Source organism: Misgurnus anguillicaudatus, chromosome 16 (assembly GCF_027580225.2).
Source record: "Misgurnus anguillicaudatus chromosome 16, ASM2758022v2, whole genome shotgun sequence".
Taxonomy (NCBI): Eukaryota; Metazoa; Chordata; class Actinopteri; order Cypriniformes; family Cobitidae; genus Misgurnus; species Misgurnus anguillicaudatus.
The window spans coordinates 345,305-365,351 of NC_073352.2; the positions used below are offsets into that span (position 1 = coordinate 345,305).

Sequence of the window (20,047 nt, forward strand, 5' to 3'; positions counted from 1 at the left end):
TTTTAATAATCTTATTATTAATAAACCATATCTTTTCTAAAACCATATCCATATTAAGTTTGGACAGAGATTGTAGCAAAGAGCAATGCTAATGTCAAGCCAATTGCACTGAACGAGCAAAGCAATGTAAAGTCTGTCACCGGGACAGCAAGTAGACTTTTAAATCTGAAAAAATGAGTGGATTAAGCTTTTTAAATCGGCAAGAGAGAAATAGAAAGATAGGCACTTTTACTGCTTCTGCTCTATCTAATAGTAATTATTACCATTATAACATCAGGCATAACATCAGTCACATTTATAATCTATAGACCTGCACTGTCTATTAATATACTATACATCGTATTGTATTATATTGAGTTTGATAAAAGGGGTCTAATTGCTTCATATATCAGTGCAAAAACAGTAAGTGTTTTCGTGGTGCTTTGACAAACAGTGTCAGCTTTGTTAATGGCAAAGAAAGTTTGGGGTGGTTAGATTGATGAAATATAATGTGAAATTAATATTAATTTTCAATAAATCAAAGTATTGTGTTGTGTCACACATTAGTTCTACGTCACATGTATAGTAGACCATTATTTGTCAGTGGGTAATAATTGCCCTTTTCACCACCAAGTAAATTTCAGATCTGTGGGAAACACGACTGCAACGTTTAAGAAAACAAGAAGGCATGTGGTTTAAAAGATGGCAAGTTAAATAAAAAGCATATCTGTATGCAATACAGTTTCATTATTGTTCATTATTATCCAGAGCACCTTAATATAACTTGAAAAAAATATGTGCGACCAAATCATATTTTGCGCCAGTAACTGAAAAAGTTGGTAGCGCAAGTGCCACCAGTGGAAAAGGTTAGTGTAGTTCCCTGAATATACCACGTAAATAAACAGAATTTACAGCGTACAATGACAGTGCATAAAGTGCTAAAATGATTGTATTGACGCATGTTGCAAAGTTTCTATCTACCAATAATAAGAGCTATTAAATGAACAAATAGCGTGCAGCTTTGTTGTCATTATTGTGTGATTTCAAATAAAAGTTTTTAACAAGAGTTTCAGATTGCAAAGCAACACTTCAAATATGCCCACAAATGTTACAGTTACCTGGTAAATAGGGAATAAGTTGCTATTTTTATTGTACTTGCCTTAAAACACAGATTACCACATTGAATCAGCTGAACTTTTGCTATTAAAAGCATATTAGTAATATAGGCTACTAAAAAAAGTGATGTGCTGTTATATTTATTTGCCGACGTGGCTCGTAGATATGACGAACGGTATACAATATTTTTATCAGGTAAGTAGCAAATATGAAAATTCCCAAATTCAATCAAATTTACCCATAGACTTAATTGCCTAAGGTCATACATAGCCTGCAACATAATATTACAATAGGTACCCTGTAATAAAGTACTTAAAATAATGTATAATTTTCCATATTTTACCCCCTTATAACCCAAAACTTAACATATGTTATATATACATATATACATACATACAAGTACGTACGTAGAGGTACTCTGTTGTTACAAATGGGTACGCAGTTCATTGGGTTTAATTATGCGGTACATTGCTGGTCCTAATATAAAGTGTTACCTAAATTATTAATATAACATGCGTCTTTAGTTTGTGTTTGATTATCACTACTAGGTTACTCATTTGTGTAACAGCGGCCCTCTCTTATTGTCTCTACAGATATGTAAAGCAGCCGGGAATGACAGCGCAGCTCTCAAAGACCATCCTGCAGATGGTAGATACACACTTCAGCACTGTGAATTTGACCCTTAAATCCATCAGTGACATTTACGCAGAACTGCAGGACAAACTTGAAGTGCATGGAGAGAGTGACATGATTGAAAAAAAAATCCCCTGACACTTTGGGCATGCTGGTGTCATTTTTAAAGCCCTTTTATGATGCTCAGCGTGAACTGGAGGGGGACAGATATCCCGCACTGCATCTTGCGTAGCTATGGGTAGAGCGACTCCAACACCACTGCCAACAAAATGCCAATGATACTGCCCAGCTGTCGGCTGTGCGTCAACGCCATGCGCACTGGTTGCAGGAAAAAATGGCCAAGTCTATCACTGATCTCCACAAAGCTGCAAAATTCTTGTGGCCAAAATTTAACCAGTTGCGGATGCTGCCCGCTGACCAACGGGTAAATGTGCAACCATATGTCAAGTCCCGCCTGTCAGCTGTGCAGCAAGCGGTACCCGAGGGTCCAGGTGAAGCGAGCCAGGAGACGAGTGCTTCGTCGTCGGCAGCAGCACTGGCACCTGCCTCAAAGAAAACACCGCGCTTTGATGAATGGGAAAATGTATTCGGGGAAACTGAATCAGAAGAGGATGAGGTGGACAATTACATCCACCACAGGCCAACAATGACCGACGATCAGGACCTGCTGGGCTGGTGGAAGACCAACAGCAGCGTGTATCCCAAACTGGCTCAGTTGGCACGGCAGGTGCTCTGTGTGCCGGCTAGCAGCAGCAGCAGCGAGAGGGTATTCAGTGTCGCTGGCCGTACCATTGAAGAAAGGAGAACACGCCTCAGTCCATCCACTGTGGACGCACTACTGTTTCTTCACAATGCCGTATAAGTATACCATTATGTTTGTAGGCTAGGCCTATTTTGTGTCAGAACTCTTAAAAAATTGTGTGGTATGAAAAGTAGCCCGCCCACTGGCTGGGTACATTTTTAAGAGTTTTTTTTTTTTATTATTGTGTGATTTTTATTTAAGGCATATTTATATAGCCTATTTATAATACATTTAAAGTTTATTTTTTCAGTTGTTTGTATTGTTAAAAGTTCTGAACATTAAAGGTTGATTTAAATTCCTGTCTCCGTCTGCTGGTCATGATAATACGCATTATACGTGTATGAAAAGGAAAAGGGGGGGGGGACGTCGGGCTGCAGGTCGGGTTCGGGCAGATAATTCATGTTGATGTGTCGGGTTACATCGGGTCCGGGCTTTAAAAGCCACGGGTCTGGTCGGGTCGTAATTTTCAGGGCCTGTTGAGAACTCTAATTGCAGTAGTCCAGTCTGGACAGGACAAGAGCCTGGGACTAGAACTTGTGTAGCATGCTCAGATAGAAAATATCTAATTTACTAATGTTGGTGAGGATGAATCTACAAAAGCAGGAGGTGCTGGCAACATGCTCTGTGAAACTAAGCTGACCATCAATGACCAAACCTAGGTTTTTGGCTGTCCTGAAAGGTGTAATGGTCAAAGAACCAAGTTGAATGAAAAGATTGTGATGAATCTTAGGGCCAGATGATATGACAAGCAGTTTTGTCTTTGCAAAGTTCAGCTGGATCCTTTATCCAGAGTGGCATAGCAGAGGTACGAAAAGCCATGTTTCCAAATGATAGGACCCAGGAATGTCATGTCAATGTCATAGAAAAGAGCAGTGCTACAAGCACTGAACCTTGAGGTACCCCGGTATTGAGAGGTTCAGAGACGTCACCTCTCCAGGATACTCTAAATGACCTCCCTGAGAGGTAAAACCTGAACTATAGTAGCGCTGTGCCAGAGACACCCATAGCCTTGAGGGTCGACAGGAGGATATGGTCCAGTAGGATCAGTACAGATTATTTGAAGGCTGCCCTTGCCTGCCTTAGAGCTTCAATGACTGAGAGCAGAGCAGTTTCAGTGTAGTGACTGCTCTTGAAACCAGACTGGTTGCTGTCTAGGAGGTTATTTTGTGTGTAGGAGGAGAGCTGGTCTAAAACCACACGCTTAAGGGCTCAGTCACACCAAAAGCGTTTATGGCAGTTGCAGGCGCCTTTTTTGAATGATATTCTATGGGCAGGGCGCGTTTGCGCGCTGTTTATGCCCGCCGAGCGCCTTGCGGTTTTCTGCCGCGCACGCGTTTTTGAAGGAGCGCTGAGAGCGGAGAAGCGCCTGACGTCATTCGCGTATTCCATTGTCCAATCGAATGAGGGGAGAGGCGGGCCTTACGTTGTGGTGAGGGAAGTTTACAGTTGCTTTGAAGAACCGGACTCCACTCGCTCACTCTCTCCTGCGTGTTTGTGCACCTCTCACCCTCAAACAAGGTCAGAGCAAGCGTCCTCTTTTTAAAGTTTCTGCTAATATGACAATATGACAAAGAGCGCTCACGCTTCAATATTTGATTGACAAGACAGCTGACTCGGTGGTTGCTTAGCAATATGAAAAGCCGCGCCGCACTGCTCTTTTTAAAAAAAGGCAGTGCGTCGTGCCTTGCGTTTGCAAGCGTTTAAAGCGCTTTTGGTGTGACTGCGCCCTAAGAGTCTTGGCAATGAAGGCAAGAACAGATACCAGTCTGTAGTTTTCTAACATTCCGAAAGTCGCCGAAAGTGCGAAAGCCCCAAATGTTGGAGCGCTGCGCACTATACCAATAGCTCTGAAGGTAAAACTAATCTTGCATTTAGCGATGATGCTGGTAGTGACGATTCTTTCAGATCAATCAGTTATCTACAGTGTTTTCACATCACTTTTTAGCATCAGCTCAGCTTGCTTGGAACCTCAACCTTCTCTCATATAGAAATACACAACTTTGCAGCAGACTGCCAGTAACATTTACCTAGTACAGCAGCTACACCAAATTACTGGTTGTTATGTTAATCTCATGCCATCTCACTTAACTCTTTCCCCGCCAATGACGAGATATCTCGTCAATCAAGAGAAAACGCTTCCCCGCCAATGATGAGTATTTCCGTCTTTCCGCAATACCGCTATTATCCACTAGGTGGCACCCTTCCGCAACTTTTTAAAACCAGAAGTATTGCCCTATGGCAAGCTGCTGCATGTACGTGTCTGTTTTAAAGATCGCTCTGAATGGGAACTCTATGAAAAGTCCGTCACAAAAATGGAATTATCTCTGCTTTTTGCTCAAAATGTGGTGTTTTTGCAGAAACCTACCCATATTCAAAAGCTGATTACAAAAGAACTACTCAAGGTAGGATGAAACTTTTTTTTGTTTGAAAGCAGAGGGTCTGTTCTTTCATTTACAGGGCTTGACATTAACTTTTTGAGGAACTTGTCCTTCGGACAAGTAAATTTGTGTTTCACTTGTCCATGCACAAAAGTCACTTGTCCGGGTAAAGATTTATAATATAATTGATTTTTTGTGTTTTGCTAATCAGTGGCGGGGCAAGGGATTTTCAGGGGTGGCCAGGCAGGGGCCAGCAGTTACTCTGGGGTGGCATATAAAATCTCTATCATCCAACCTTAAAACACTTTATAGGTGTGTTAATCAGAATAATGTATAACATATAATTGCTACAATACTTGAATTTTAATTAAAATGATTTGAGATTAACATACAATTTATAGTCATAATTCAACCTCATGTTTTTTTTACTATTTAATCAAATAAAACTTTTGAAATTTACTTTGAAACCAGGATTTATATCTCCCATTGCTGAAAAAACTATAGAGACCAGACAATCATGTGAATTTTGTAGGCCACTGAAATGTATTTTACTAAGATTCATTTGGCTGCTTCTTGTTACTCTTTCTGAAGAAGGATGCTATATCTGCTGCTCACATTTCAATGATTGTCTGCCATTAAAACACTAAAGCAAAACATTAAAACATTACCATTTTTTTTAAAAACGTATTAGGGTAAATGTATCTAGATTATCTGTTATATATAAAATCAATCTTAATCCTAGCATTTACGCTGTAATGTTTGTGTGGGATTTTAATGTACAGTGACGAACTCTTGTCAGATTCAAATCAGCTGTCGCGCAGGCGCAGCGCACACACACACACACATATAGGCGTGCTGAAAGAGAGTTTCTCATTATAAAACAGATTCTTAAACAAGATTTTAAGCCCATTATGTGTTTTTACCGAACTTTAGAAGAGAAAAATACGGACTTTAATCGCTTTGACACACAGTGATGAAAACGCGGTTGAAGTACCTGTCAGTTATTATTCATGCCGGAGCCTGAAGAAACATCACTCTCCACTCCACACCGTCCTGCGACTCCCGCCCCTCCGTGTTCGCCCTTCAGGTTTAATGTGGGCGCAGCTTGTTTAGTAACAATAACAGTAACATGTAAACGAGTGTGTGTGCCGGCGCGCTCTCTGTTCAATATTCCGCATACGGAACGGCACATAACGTTAAGTAACATTGTTTGAAATTTAACTTGTCCTGTCGGACAACAAATTTTCTCTTACACTTGTCCTACAAAAAATCCACTTGTCCCGAACAAGCGGACAAGCCTTAATGTCGAGCCCTGATTTAGTATATTGTATGTTTATATATTTGAAGCAGAACATTTTCTGGAAGGCATTAAACTTTTGTGAAAATCATGAAAAACACTGGCGCTGGCTGGCAACTTTTTTAAAAAACGCTGGCGGTGAAAGAGTTAAACATAACTTACACACGACATATTCACTGCAATGTGTTAAATCTTATATTACAAATTCACAACCCCTAGATTTACAATTAACGTAAACAGAGTTATAGCCGGTGGTGTAGTTATAGCTTACTTTGATAAATTTGGATAAACGCGTGGAAGAATTTATATCCCTTATCCAGTTTGTTCCCTTTAGTGGACGAATGTATACCCACACTCTTCACCACATCAGCGCTGGTGAACTTCGGTAGACAAGTTAGGAAAGTTGGAAATACTCTAGCTGCCATTTCTCCACCAACAACAAAGCTTATACCGGAATTGCGTTTACCCTTTGTTGACGTATTTACGTTTTTTGCGTAAATGGTCTATATAAATGTCCGAAAATGTAAAGAGAAACAGTAATTTCATCGATGTACCAGCAGGCATCATTGAAATGAATGGGCTTCAGTGCAGCGTTTGGAACTATGGGTCACTACATGACACGCTGTTACTTCCGCATTCCATTCTTCCAACGGCCGTCTATGCGAGTGTCGTAACTCTCTTATAGATGGTTTCATCGGACTCACGTGATACACGTCTGGATCCGAACCTTACTTCCGGTTTCATTTTTTTAATGGTCTACTAGTTGCTAAACTGATATCTTGAACAAATGCCTCGTCGAAAATAACAAATGTTTTGGTAGGTAATCTATGTGTTGTTGTTTTTTTGCTCGTTATATAAATAAACTATGTTTAAGAACTTTGTTGTTATATATTCTTAGCGGAGTTTACCGGAAGTTATGTGTGGACCGCGACAGCCGCTTGTTTATGTTGTTACTGCTGAAACGGTCTATACGACTCTGGTCCGTATCAAGCAGAGGTGGACACTATTTAAGTATTTTACTCTCTACTAAAAAGTATTTTTTCAAGTATTTGTATTTTATCAGTGTTTTTGTTTTAATATTTAAGTGCAATAAACATCTAATACTCAAGAAAAAGTAGAGCATTTAAATAAATTTTAATATGCAATTTAAAAGAAAACACAGTCTTTAAGACAAAACACCCTGATAAAGCACAAATGCTTGGTAAATGTAACTAATGTAACTAAGTATTGTCCACCTTTGCTATTAAGTCCAACTAAATAAAATTTTCCAACGTGGAAAAGTGACGTCAATGCATACCCTCTATACAGATAAGTAAATTGTTGTGAAAAATGCCGTGTTTTTTACAGGTGAAACATGAACAAGTTATATTGCGCACTGTAAACACAATGACATCTTAAAAAACACAGAAAGAACGGGGCCTTTAAATTGTTGCGAATTTTGACACAGGCACATTCTGGGTACGCCATAATCTTATATAAAAGGGCATTTAGGTGCCCTTTAATAATTTGGTACTTGTGTTGGATCACAACATGTAAAAGATTATAACAATATAATATAATGACCGAATTCGTCCGTGTCAATTATGTTACTATGAAACTCTGTTAGCAGGGTAGAGTAACCCCCCACCACAACACACACATACATGACTGTTAACACTGCCAACTGTACTTTGCTAACACTGACTTATTTGGACAAACACTAAACACACCACAAAAACATAGCACATAGATTTAAACAAACACTAAACAAAAGCAGCACATGAATCCGACTGAACACCATACAAACAGCGCAGGAATCCGACCAAACACTAAACAAACAGCACATGAATCCGATCAAACACCGTAAGCATACATCACATCTGATCAAACTCTCAACACAGCACAGACACACAGCTTGCCATTTGTTTCTATTTTGCAAACTTTGGTAAAATGGCTTCTAGCATGCCATTAATCCTTTGATGAGAGATGATCATGGATAAAATGATCAATAATTTAGTTGTGTATTACCTGTGTCTGATGACTGAACAGCCGATCTGTGATGAACAGCAATGTTATTAGTTATTTGCGTCGAACGCCAGTTCAAGTTAAAATAATAAACACACGCGATGATTACTCACAGTTTTGTTCTACGTAAAACTGCGAGCTACTTGTGCAAACGTCACAAACGTGCGACCGTGTCATCGATTTCCGCCTTTGGTCATAAACACGCGACGTGCGTTCTGCATCATGACGGATAGTGGAGTGAAGCACGCGCTGGAGCTGGTAAATAAACTTTCAAGTCTTAAAAACATAGATTCGTAAATGCAAATCCTTTATTACATATATATTCTAGCTTTAGACAGACACTGTAAAAATATGTAATATTACATTTCTAGTAAAAATGTTTTTAAACCAACAAATATTGACATCTGAGAAATCAGTATTGTTAAAGAAACTTTAGGTTACGTTAAACCTTTACATTTTTTGCAAGGTTGACATTTGCATGGAATTGCCCTATTACAAAAAGAATTAGAGACATTTTAATATATTAAACCTTTATTTTTGTATACAAATTCTTTTACACAAAATATATTCCATTCCGGATTTTTTGAAGTGCGTTTCTTAAAGAAAAATCTTAAGCAGTTCTAGAATATTTTACAGAATATTTTAACCCCATTCAGACTTAATTTTTCAGGTGTTTATTTTATTCACTGTGCCTTATTTTGATTGGTTAGATCCACAAAACATATGATGTCCATTCCATTGGACTCAGGGTCTGAAGGGGGATATTTAAAGATCTAAATTTTTCTTGAAATTTGACAAGGATAGCAGTTTTTGATTATGACCTCTCATATATATTTTTAATGCAGTCTTTTAACTCAAATTCAATCACACCAATAAGGTCAAAAGAATGGACATATCTTTATTCTTATTTTTGAATGCTGCCATGTGCCATCTTTGAACTCTTGTGTAAGACCTCTGGTGAGGCAACGAAGCTAATGGTAGTCGTATTGAGAGGGACACACTAGTGTGACGTTTTGACTGGCTTTTAAATGTTTATTATAAAATCCAGGAAGACCAGCATAATTTGGGTTACCATAATAGCTGGTACAAAACAATTGTTTTGACCATAATCCACGCGTCAGAGCTGAATGTGTATGTGGCTGGCATGCACCCATGATCTGTATCCACGCATCCATCCAGTTTAGAAACTGCCAGTGAACAATATACAATAATTGTTTTAAAACAACTAATATTATGCTGATAAAAATATGCTGATTTAGCTGGTTCATTTATTCTGCTAGTATATATTATTACAAAAATTATATTAAAAAATGTATAATAGTTGTTAATGTGTTTGTGCATTTTTATTATGGTTTGTTCAAATAACTTACAATGTGTTGAATGAGAAAGATGCTGCTGCTGACTGTCGGGATGCGTGAAGCTTGATGTGTTGCCATAAAAACTCAAACAAGGCTATTAAAAACCTCACACCAGAGGGACAATTCTGACATTTTAAACCATCGCCTGAAACACAAATTGTTGGTCTATTCCATGTACAAACACTCGACTGATTTTCCCATTGTAAAGATACTGGTATGTCTCTCTGCTTTTATAGTTGCACATCCCTGAACAACAACAGGAAATGATTGAATATACAGTCATGTGAAAAAATTAGGACACCCCATTACATTTTCTGTTCTTTATTAAGAAAAATTCAATAAAATTTTATTTATATAGTGCTTTTCACAATTTGGTAATTGTATCAAAGCAGGTTTACATAATAGATGCAGTGAAAAGCACAGACAATCGACAGATAGCACAACATAATACACGATAGCACAAGCAGCTAAATTTGCTGCGGCTATAAATCAACATTATAAGCGAACGTATTACTAATGTAACGTATAGAAGTTAAGCCCAAGTAGGCTGCCTCCCCGGGTTGAAAAACCCCCTAGGAGAAAAACCCCCCGGATTTTTAGCCAGGGAAGTAAAAAAAAGTCCTAGGAGGGAAAAACCCTTGGGAGATTTATATATATATATTGAAACGGATAAGGAGATTAAGCGGGTTCTGCCAGTGGTCATTGGTCAGGCATCGGCTGGACATCACGTTGAAGAACAACCAGTAGATCAGAGGTATGCCGACTTTCACATTTACCAGAACTGGATCTGTTTGTCTCATTGTCCTCGGGATCGAGGGCGAGACGGGGAGAGAGAAACAAAATCTTATTAGCGTAGGGGCCGTTCACATGAAAAGCAAGTGTCACACAGTGATGTGGTTTTAGTCAGCTCGGTTCCGGACAGGCTATCTATTGCTGGTTAAGTGTATTACATATAGTTGATGATTTTAGAAAATTTGTGGGCCCAGGGCGAGTCTATGTATGGGGCCCCCCATATGATCTTTAAAACAGAAACTCGTTTGACTAAGGCCAGAGGCCCCACTGCCGTCGTTAATACTAACGTACAGTGGCAAACGGTTCTGTATGACATACTATTCTCAAGATCATGGGAAAAGCCAAAATTGCAACCCGACCATATGTGGAAATTAAGACTCAACCGACAACTAAATCAAAGTTTCAGCATATTACTAAGAGTATTACAGGGCTCGAAATTCCGACCATTTTGGTCGCATATGCAACCGAAATTTAATCTATGCGACCTTAAAATATATTTGGGAGCATTTGTGCGACTGCCCATTTTGTTGTGACGCGAGTTGATTGTGATCCTGCGTGCTGGCGCTGTCCCAGGTTCAGTGTTCTCTCCAACGATACATAACCAATCAAATTTCACCATTAAGTTCTTGCGTTTAATGAAGACCGCAGATTGGCTAATATGAGCGTCAGTCATTCCTTGTTGCCGTGAAGCGCGGAAATGTGAAAAGACGAACGCGCCGCGAGCATGACGAGAGCGAGCCGATTATAGCCAAGGTTATTACTGTATTTGACGACGATCCAGCTTCAAATGTAACTCCATCACCGGAAAATATGAGTTGACGTTAAACCTTTCAGAGAGAGTGGCTTAAAGATTTTGAGTGTCTCCGCTATGAAAATGTAACTTACTGTGTTTACTGTAAATCCTGTAAAACGGCGTTAATGGCGGAATCAAAAAATTTGAAGCGCCAGACATACCTTGCTTAAACATGGCGAAAGTGCCAAAAACACAAGACGTGTCATGACAAATGTGTTTATTATTGATGGAGACACCGACCTGTCAGTGTGTTTGATGGTGTATGTGCGCATGCGCTGGTGAATGGACATTCGACAAACATCCTTGTGTCATGTTGCTGTGGAATACGACAATGCTGATGGTAATGTTTTTGTTGTATTTTTTAAAACATTGCCTATTTAGTAGTAAAAGCATCCTGGTAATGCAGTTATCAATACCAATATATATTAGTCTTCTATATTAGGGTCACTTTTGTAATGTCACAATTAATCAGTGTTTTACGTGTTTGCTAGATTTTCTATGTAATCTTAATCATGTTACCTGTAATTGTTAAATTATTATTGCTGCTATACTATTTCAACAGCATTTGGGTATTAATTTAGCAATTTATGCAGCAAAAAAATAAAATAAAATAAAATAGAAGACCAACTTTTAAATGCTGGCCATAGGACGTGTAAAGCCCGGTGGTGGTGTTTTATTTTTAATAAAATAAATCTATTAACATTTACATTGTAGTTGTGGTACTTTTTAATTTTTGGATGGTTGCGCCTAAATTTTTGCTGGTGCTCCTAACTCTTTAAAGTTGGGAGCACCAGTGCTACCAAATAAAAAAGTTAATTTTGAGCCCTGGTATTAATGACATTTACCATGCTTTGGAGTGTTGACGAAAAAAGGTTTTAATTTATTTATTTATTAGGTTGTACAAACTAGCTATTGAGAGATAAGTACCATTACTAAAACAAATTATGTGAATGCCTTGTTAAAGAGAAAAGTTTTAAGTCTAGATTTAAAGGGGACAGAGAATGAAAAACCATTTTTACCTTGTCTTTGTTGAATAATGGTAGTCTACCCACAATCACAAACATACAAAAAGTGTTACACATGCTAAACATCTCAGTCTCATAGAAATTCCTCTTTTAGAAATGTTAGCCAGAAAACAGCCCAATGTGAAAAACTGATGCTTATGACATCACATGCATCTAACTGCCCATCCACTTTAAAATAATTGGCTACATTTTTTGAGTGGCAGCAAAGTCAGCCAATCAGTAATGAGATTGCAAGTTAAGCCAGTAGGGGGAGCCAAATAGGTGAAAAACCACTTGTTTGAAATCCCCCACCCTAATAGAGATATCTGAGAGAGGTTTTAGGAAGCTTCTAAGGCATTACAGACCCAAACAAAAAAATTTTTGTCTACATGTCACATCACAGAACAAGGATAAATACTCTCAATCATTCTATGTCACCTTTAAAATTATCTACTGTCTCTGATTTTCGGACGTCGGTTGGTAAATCATTCCATAGCTTAGGGGCTAAGTAGGAAAAGGATCTGCCACCTTTAGACACTTTTGATATTTTAGGGATAATTAAGAGACCAGAATTTTGTGACCGCAATTCACGTGATGGATTGTATTCTGAAAATAATTCTCTAAGGTATGAGGGTGCTAGGCCATTTAAGGCTTTGTATGTGATTAGTAATATTTTAAATTGTATACGATATTTAACTGGTAGCCAGTGTAAAGATGCCAGAATTGGGCTTATGCGGTCATACTTCTTAGATCGAGTAAGCACTCTTGCAGAAGCGTTTTGAACTATAGCTTGTTTACCTGATTTGCATGGCATCCTCCGAGTAACGAGTTACAATAGTCTATTCTAGAGGTCATAAAAGCGTGGATAAGCTTCTCTGCATCTGATGCAGACAACATATGGCATATTTTTAAGATATTTCTGAAATGAAAGGATGCTGTGTGACAGACATTGGAGATATGGCTATCGAAGGATAAATTTCTGTCGAACATCACGCCTAAATTCTTAAAGGCGGAGTCCACGATGTTTGAAAAACGCGTTGGAAAAGGAGACGGGCCGACTACCAAAACACACTTATAGCCAATCAAATCAAATCAAATGCCGGGTTGCGTATGTGTGGGGCGGGTCTATCAACAGAAGGTCCAGATTCTATTGGGGTAGGGGCGTGTTTGTTTAGGTGATTTCAAATATCAACATTGGCTTTCAAACATCATGGACTCCGCCTTTAACCGTGGAGGTTGGCACTACAGTGCAGCCATCTATGGGCAACTTGTAATCTGTCATATTATATTTGTAGCGATTCGGTTCGATAACAAGTATCTCTGTCTTATTGGAGTTAAGCATAAGAAAGTTAAGTGTAATATCGCTGATGCAGTCTGATAGCTTAGAAAACGGGTGTGTTTCGCTAGGATGTGATGAGATGTAAAGCTGGGTATCCTCTGCATAGCAGTGAAACCGTATGTTATGATTCCTGATAATATGTCCTAGAGGTAACATATATAACGAGAACAGGATAGGACCTAAAACTGATCCCTGCGGTACGCCGTATTTAACTCGGGAGTGATATGACTCCTCCTCATTTACAAAAACAAAGTGATAGCGATTGGTTGGATACGATCTGAACCAGGCTGGTGCCTGACCACTGATGCCAACATAGTTTTCTAGTCTATTGAGTAAGATTGTGTGATCTATTGTGTCAAAGGCTGCACTAAGGTCTAATAATATAAGGAGTGAGATTTTGCCACGATCGGAGGTTAGGAGAAGGTCATTTGTAACTCTAAGCAGTGCTGAATGTGCGTAGCTGGCTTGCCACTACTTTTTCTAATGTTTTGGAAATAAAATGGAGATTTGAGATTGGTCTAAAGTTATTAAGATCTCCCTGGTCAAGGTGTGTTTTTTAATGAGCGGTCTAATAACTGCTAGTTTGAAAGCTGTTGGAATGTAGCCTAATTCTAGTGATGAGTTAAAGACATTTAGTACTGGGTTTGACACTACAGGGAATACCTTTTTTAGTAATTTTGTGGGAACGGGGTCTAATATACAGGACGATGATTTGGATGACGTTACTAATTTAGATAGCTCTTCTATTGTAGTAGGTTTAAATGACTCAAGATGTTCGTATGGTAAGTAGGGCTGGGCCGGTTTGGATTTTTTCTTACCGCGGTCGGTAATCAACAAATTCCCGCGGTTTTGCGGTTTATTAGCAAGACAACGAGTTAAATAACATGCATGACTTATTTATGTTCAATAAACAACATGTGCAAATTACTTAAGGAACATGTAAAGTGAATATTATTTCCTTCCACATTTCTTCAATTTCAACATTCAACAACTTGAACAATTAATATTATCAGTTAAAAAAAATGTAACGCATTGTGCGTGTCCACACGTACGTGCCTACAGACATTTCTCCACTTTTCTATCCTTAATTTATGAATGGCCTGTAAATGACGCAAATTATTGCTGCCCTGATGGTCTGGTAAAATAACCATTTGTATGAGAAATCACTTTTACTGCATATGTGTCCGTGCTTGAGTATAGATTGGAAGCTGCACGGAGACGCGGTCTGTCTCGCGCGCTTCCAGGCAGTGCGCGTCGGTCTGGCGCGCGCCAGGGCGGTCCGCGTCTGTCTCGCCTGCTCGGGACCGCTTCTGTTCTAGACACTTACCATAAACATCTGTGTTTTTCCACAAACGGAGAAAGAAGACGCAAAAGCAAAACTTGCTGTGTATACTGTGAAATGTGTACTGCTGTAGAAATGGCCACTGTGGTAGGCTAGATGAAAAAGAGACGATCTAACCTCTTTGGATATTAATCCTCGGACTGATCGCGTGCTCTTTATGTTGCGTGACAATTTATTAATGTATGAAACCTGATTCTGTTGTTGATCTGTTGCAGCTGTTTGCACGTTCAAATAAAATAAAATGTTTGTATTGCTTTTACCGAGTCACAGACAACGTCACCCGTATTTCTACTCAATGACAATATTAAAATCATATCAGTTAACATTTAATGTTCATAAGCTGCGGTTGTTTAAAAGCTGCGTGTATAACATCCCCACATAAACACACAAGTGCAGGCCAATGTTTCAAGTTTTTTTTTTGCGGTTATGACGGTGAGGAGCTCAGACCCGCGGCATGGGTCACGTGCCCGCGGTATGGCGGTAATGCGGTTACCGCCCCAGGCCTAATGGTAAGCTAGCGTTAAATATATTATTGGGTAGAGTGGTGGCTGCTTGGGTATCTACAATGTTTTCCCTAATAATCATAATTTTCTTAGCAAAGAAGTTCATGAAGTCGTTACTATTGTGTGGGAGTTTATTAGTGGGTTCTGTTTGTTCTTTATTTCTAGTCAGTTTCGCAACTGTGCTAAAGAGGAAACGAGGATTATTATGATTTTCTTTAATAAGATTGCTGAGATACGTAGATCTGGCGATTTTTATAGCCTGTCTGTAGTGTTTAACAATCTCTTTTCATGCTGCACGCCATACCTCTAGCTTTGTGCTTCTTTTTAAGGGCTGCGGTATGATGGTCATACCATGGAGCTGGCGTTTTTTCTTAGATTTTCTTTTTTCGAATGGGAGCTACGGCATCCAATGTGTTAGAACAAATACTGTCCAGGTTTTCTATTACAATATCTAGATCTTCAGGGTTATCTGCTACATGTTTCATTTGGGACAGGTCTGGAAGAGTGCTAATAAAGTTATCTTCAGTGGTGGAAATTATTGTTCTGGCTAGTCGGTAGCATATTGTGGATCGAGTGATCCTATCTAGAAGTACCGTGTATGAGACAAGGCAATGGTCTGAAACTGCATCGCTCTGAGGTGATATCTCGATGTCATTAATATTGAGCCCAAGTGACAGAATTAAGTCTAATGTGTGATTACGGGTATGCGTGGGCCCTGTCACATTTTGTCTAATATCGAGAGAATTTAGAATATCCATAAACGCTAATCCTAATGTATCTGGTGGGTTATCAACGTGTATATTAAAGTCACCAACGATAAGAGCTTTATCTACAGTGACTACAAGGTCAGACAGGAAATTTGATATATCTTTAAGAAAATCTGCATGATGGAGGTCTATAGATTGTAGCAAGGACAAAAGAAAGATGTTTATGGTTCGATCAGTTATTTCCATATTTAACAGCATTATTTCAAATGAATTAAATTTTAGTTCGGATTTATGGTTCACTTTAAACATTTTGTTGTATATTGTAGCTACACCACCCCCTCTCACCTTTAATCGAGGTTCGTGTTTATAATAGTAGTTTGTGGGGTGGATTCGTTTAAACTAAGGTAATTGTCTCCTTTAAGCCAGGTTTCTGTTAAAGAGAGTGCATCTAAGTTTTGGTCAGTAATTATTTCATTGACAATGGGTTCTTTATTGGTAAGCGATCTAATGTTAAGAAGGCAGAATTTTAACATTCGAGGTTCATCTGTAAATGTATTGTTTTCTAATTTTATGTTAGTAAGATTTGTACGAGACGAGGTAAACGGTGCTCTGTATTTGTTTGTTCGAGGAACGGACACAGTTGAAATGTGTTGATACTCTGGTAAGATAGACTCTAAGTGCTGGGATATAAGTGATCTTGACATGTCAGGGCAGCTAACAGATGGACGGGTAAGCCGATCTATCTGTTTCCTGACCTGGGCCCTGGGTAGTCAGACTGTATTAGAAGTAAGAGTAGTGGTCAGATTTCTAGAAAGTATAGCATTTCCTTCCGATGACGGATGAAGGCCATCTCTCTTTAGAAGGTCAGGTCTCCCCCTGAAATGCTCCCAATTGTCTATAAACCCTACGTTATGCTGAGGGCACCATTTTGACATCCAGTGGTGAAGAGAAACTAATCTGCTATAAGTTTCATCACCCCAGTAGGCAGGGAGGGGACCAGAGCATATAACATTATCTGACATTGTTTTTGCAATTTCACACACCTCTTTAATAGTATCTTTGGTGATCTCCGACTGGTGGAGTCTGGTGTCATTTGCGCCGGCATGAATAACAATTTTAGAAAACTTACGCTTAGCATTAGCCATCACTTTAAGTTTGGATCTAATATCTGACGATCTGGCTCCCGGTATACAGTCAACTATGGTGGCTGGTGCCTCAATGTTCACGTTCTTGAGTATCGAGTCTCCAATAACCAGGGCACCTTTAACAGATGTCTCAGCCGGTGTATTGCTTAGAATGTCGAATCTGTTAGAAATTACTAGGGGGGTCTTCGATGGGCATCGAATATGACTATGCCGCCTGACAGTCACCCAGTTAGTCGGCCGCCTTAACTCACCGAGCTATGTGTATTACGCGTTACCGTAGGCGCACCCGAAACAGTGTTTGAAACATTAACATTAGCATTAGCGGTCTTACTGTCCTCAACGAGCGTTCGGATGCACGCTTCTAGTTCTGCAACCTTCTCCGTCAGCCTTACTACTTCAATACACTTAGCACATGTAAACCCCTCTGTGCTGACGGAAGAAGCTAAACTGTACATGTGGCAAGTAGTAGAGCCCGACCGTTATGCATTTTTTTGGGGCCGATGCCGATACAGATATTAGAGAGTAAAAAAAGACCGATAACGATATATCGGCCGATATTCATTATGTGCATATTATAGTACAGTACACATATACTACAGTATATTATACTACTACAGTACTGTACATAGAATACACTATATACATTAACAGAATATACTATATATAAATACTTTTTGCAATGATCACTCTATGATCACACCACAAATGTGGTGATCAAACACTTAAAGCAACACTAAAGAACTCTGGCTCTTTGCTCCCCCTACAGGTTGGAAGCATAATTGTTCATTACCACTGTCGTAAATACTGCAGCATAGCTGGCTCTGATTGGATTGTAGGTCTGCCGTAAAGCAAGTTTTTGTAGTTTTCACTCGAACTACAGGACCACTACCCGACGGTTGGAAACTTCCTTAGTGCGGTTTTGGCCGATAGAGGGCTGCAAAGCGAATGTGAAAGTGCCATTCACCCTGTTTTGTGTGGATGAACCACTGAAACTTTTTTGGAAACGTTATTTTAAGGTAAAAAAACTCTTTGGTGTTGCTTTAAAATGACGTGACAAAGATATGTAATATAGGCAGGTGTGTTTTACAAGTTAACAATAAACTTTATTATCCAAAATGATTCTGATATAAGTGCACAAAACAGTAAATCTGACTTATTATAAATAACTTTAAATCACAAACAAAACAAAATACATATAACTTAAACCATTGTCAGTTTTAACGAGAATAATGTTATATTGGGCTTATTTTAAAAAATGGAAACTTATAAAGTCATTGTTTATTAGCTTTAGAGTAAGTTATGGACTTCACAAATTAATTAAAAACTTACAGTTAAGACGACAATGCTTGAATTACTGACAACATACTGATGTAGGTTTATGTTTAATGTACTGCACAACGTTTTTATAACACCCAGTGTTCTGCCGGGACTTTAAACTTTTATCAAACTAAAGCGTCTGCTCTCCGTCTCTTTTATTTAGCGAGGGTGTAAAGTTGCGCGAGCTTATTTAATCAATTGCTTTGAAATGAGCATGTAACAGCACAAGCAGCTGTACTCCCACAAACTGCGCGTCAGTTTAAGCGCGTCCTTTCTCCGCCTCGCGTCATTTCTTCCGCTTGCGTTTGAAACAACTCGCAAGTGGACAAAAAAGACTGATTAAAACCACCAAATGTAAACAGGAATGTGTCTCTCTCGTCCACTTATAATCCAATCGACTAAAGCGCGTCTTAATACCAGGTGTAAAATGTTTTGAAGAAACCGCGTGACTGCCCCGGCCGCCACCTGAACTGAGAGACTGACTGAAGTGAAGGGGGCGGGGGATTGGCTGATGTCACTACAGTGAGTGACCTGAGTCGCCATTAGCAACCAATAGGGCGCACTCTGCTGGACAAACAAGTACTTACATCTTTCAAAAGCATTTAATGTGTTCTGTAAGGAACGTTCATATCGGCTTCATATCTGCGGCTTATACGCCGATACAGATATATCTGCGACATGCTCATATCAGCCGATAAAATCGGCAAAACGATAAATCGGTCGGGCTCTAGCAAGTAGTGCAGGTTACAATGACAAGCGGAGTCTTAACGTTTTCATGCTGGGCGATGGCGTCTCCGTTCGCCCGAACGCGGTCCGTGAAGCTGCATCGAGACTGGTGCTCACTCGTTGCATGCCTCGGTCGTGTCCGGATGTCTGGAGCCAGGGTGATGTGAGGCAGGCTGTACCGCCTGCTGCGAATGCCGGGCCACAACTCCTCCACAGCTTCCCGCTCTGGTGAGGAAAGGTCTGAAAAGCATACATCGGATGAGTCCGCCATTAGATCGAAAAGAACGGCAGATTTACAGTAAACAAACAGTGAGGTAACAGTAAACAGTAACAAACTTCAGCCGGCACCGATTGTTGATGCTAGCGGGGTATATGCTAACACTAGGTGTTTACTAGTGATAGATCGTTTTACTTTTAATACCGTTCAATAATCGTCACGGTAAAGTATTCCTAAGATAAACTAGTACGTTGTATTATATAGATAGGAACGAGATAGTAAGAAAATAAGATTTAGATGATGAACTCGACGGAGCTCCAATGCACGGAGCCCCATTGCCCCGATTTGTTGATGCTAGCGGGCTATATGCTAATACTGGGTGTTTACCAGTGATAAATCGATTCAGTTATTAATACTGTTGAATAATCGTCACGGTATAGTATTCCTAAGATGAACTAGTAAGTTATATTATATAGATAGGAACAAGATAGTAGGAAAATAGGATTTAGATGATGAACTCGACGGAGCTCCGAGAACAGTGTTGCCACTCTCTTGCGTCTCTCAATAAAGGACTGGGCCTTTATTTTATTTACAT

At 39.3% G+C, this 20,047-nt stretch overlaps 2 protein-coding genes across 3 annotated transcripts in view; one reads left to right on the forward strand and one right to left on the reverse strand.

The window, feature by feature from the left end:
• sybl1 (synaptobrevin-like 1) overlaps window positions 1-8,354 on the reverse strand; it is a 29,981-nt gene extending 21,627 nt beyond the window's left edge. The window contains exon 1 of the mRNA XM_055178241.2: window positions 8,213-8,354. The gene's annotated coding sequence lies outside the window, so the exon portion shown is untranslated. The remainder of the gene's footprint in view (window positions 1-8,212) is intronic.
• polr1d (RNA polymerase I and III subunit D) overlaps window positions 8,328-20,047 on the forward strand; it is a 103,580-nt gene continuing 91,860 nt past the window's right edge. The window contains exon 1 of one of the 2 annotated variants that reach the window (XM_073853987.1): window positions 8,328-8,467. In XM_073853987.1, coding sequence (XP_073710088.1) covers window positions 8,432-8,467 — 36 coding nt within the window. In that variant the 5' untranslated portion in view covers window positions 8,328-8,431. The remainder of the gene's footprint in view (window positions 8,468-20,047) is intronic. The other variant, XM_055178243.2, reaches the window with a different exon arrangement.